Source organism: Fopius arisanus, unplaced genomic scaffold, assembly GCF_000806365.1.
Source record: "Fopius arisanus strain USDA-PBARC FA_bdor unplaced genomic scaffold, ASM80636v1 scaffold00377, whole genome shotgun sequence".
NCBI classification, from domain to species: Eukaryota; Metazoa; Arthropoda; class Insecta; order Hymenoptera; family Braconidae; genus Fopius; species Fopius arisanus.
This window is the reverse complement of record NW_011888116.1, coordinates 29,396-31,120: the sequence shown is the minus strand read 5'-3', so window position 1 is coordinate 31,120 and position 1,725 is coordinate 29,396. Positions and strand designations below refer to the sequence as shown.

The following is a 1,725-nucleotide window of genomic DNA, read 5'->3' as shown; positions in this document are numbered from 1 at the left end:
AGTGTCATTTGCATACACTATATCTAACGAAACCTAATTCAGAAATTCAATACTACAAAAGATGTGTGTAGTTTCCGTAATTTAGGAAGTTGGACCTCGTTATTTCTGATTGGTTATGCGTAGTATGTGTGTAGATGTTTCTAGGCGTATCTATGCATGCAAATGATATACATTTAATATATGAATTGGAGTATCTATGCACTGAATATAAAGCAAAAAAGAAAAAACAGAGATCATTATATGATATATGATAAACTCAATTTCGATAACGATTGAGATTGCTAACAAACAATATTTTGATAAGGTTCTGCGACTCATAATATTTCCGCAACGGGTTATTCTCTTCAGTTTAAAATTGGTCAGTAATGAAGACTATATCTGCTTTATTAAATGAAGAATTCATGACTTAAGTTAATAATCAGTTCTTATTTTTCCTGATGGTCCTTACTGGAATATCCATTTCAATACAGTATGCATTGACCGCAATATTTTTTCATTAATCGACAATAATGAGTAGTGACCTAATAATCTATAACGAAATCTGAACAATTTCAAAAGTTAGAACGTAGTGTTAGGTTTTCTTACTTAGAAATGGGTTCTCGTTCGTGGAAATAAGTGAAATAATTCCGCATATATTTCCTTTCCCTTAATTCTTTAACGATTCCATTGAAAAGTGAATGAATATCAATATATGTCACTCCTGCATCGTAGCACGGTTCCACCTCGAAGTATTTAGAGATTTCCTTAAATACACGGATCTTTATGTGGGCTTTTGATGTTCCATGCTTGAGACAACTCTCAGAAAATGCGAATACAACGGATTTACCACCATGGAAATTTTCTATTTCGCTGTTGGAACCATTATATTGATGATCGTTTTGTTGCGGCGGCTGCAATTCTATCCAATGATTATCCAGCATACGGAACATAATAGTAGTCTTACGAAGGGTGACGGTATCAAATAGGTGAGAATCTGGGGCCAACAGCTGATTAATTTATGGAATAAAAATTATAAGATTGAGTGCATGCCAATGAATAATTAAAAATGTCATGGCAGAGGTTGAGGATTAAACTAACATAGATAAGGGATGACTCGATTTTATTTAATTACTTTAAGTTATTTAATCGTTTCATTATTGGCGTACCTTCTCCACTAAGACTTCAAGCATCATCATATGTAAATCGTGACCAACAATTAAAGATGACATTTTCTTCGCTTTTTACAGAAAAAACTCAGCAATTTGATATTGATAATAGTTAAATATTTACCGGACAATTAGAACTTTTCAATTTAGGATTTCAGGTTATTGTTCATGACATGTTATTGGCGATAGAAATCTATCTTTTCGTATTCTTTTGTCTCCATTCTTCTGAATATATTCGTTACATGAATCACACGATATAGCTGATAAAGAGTTATAAAGAAATAACTTTCGTCTCTTACATTCTTCTTCAATAATTATTTTCAGGCCTAGTTTCGGAAAACGGCTGAACGCTCTGATTTCTCACCCAGCCTATTTCTCTGAACTTTCGCTAAGGATGTTCATGTTTTCAAATGATTAACCGTACTAAAAAAAAAACAAACCTATTTGAATAAATCATTTCCGATGTTGTACCGGGCGTGGGGGGCACTTATTTTTATTATAGGTTCTAGGCTCGAAGGGATAAATCCCACCAATAGTTTATAGGTATTAAAATATGACAGTTTATTACTTTAGTTATGCC

At 32.9% G+C, this 1,725-nt stretch overlaps 1 protein-coding gene across 1 annotated transcript; it reads right to left on the bottom strand.

The window, feature by feature from the left end:
• Positions 1–585: 585 nt before the first annotated feature.
• On the bottom strand, positions 586–1,324 carry LOC105272892 (uncharacterized; the record flags this gene model as incomplete). The annotated part of the gene is given in 2 exon segments (XM_011315122.1): positions 586–986; positions 1,146–1,324. Coding segments are annotated over 2 exon segments (464 nt in total), but the record flags the coding sequence as incomplete, so codon positions are not given.
• Positions 1,325–1,725: the final 401 nt, after the last annotated feature.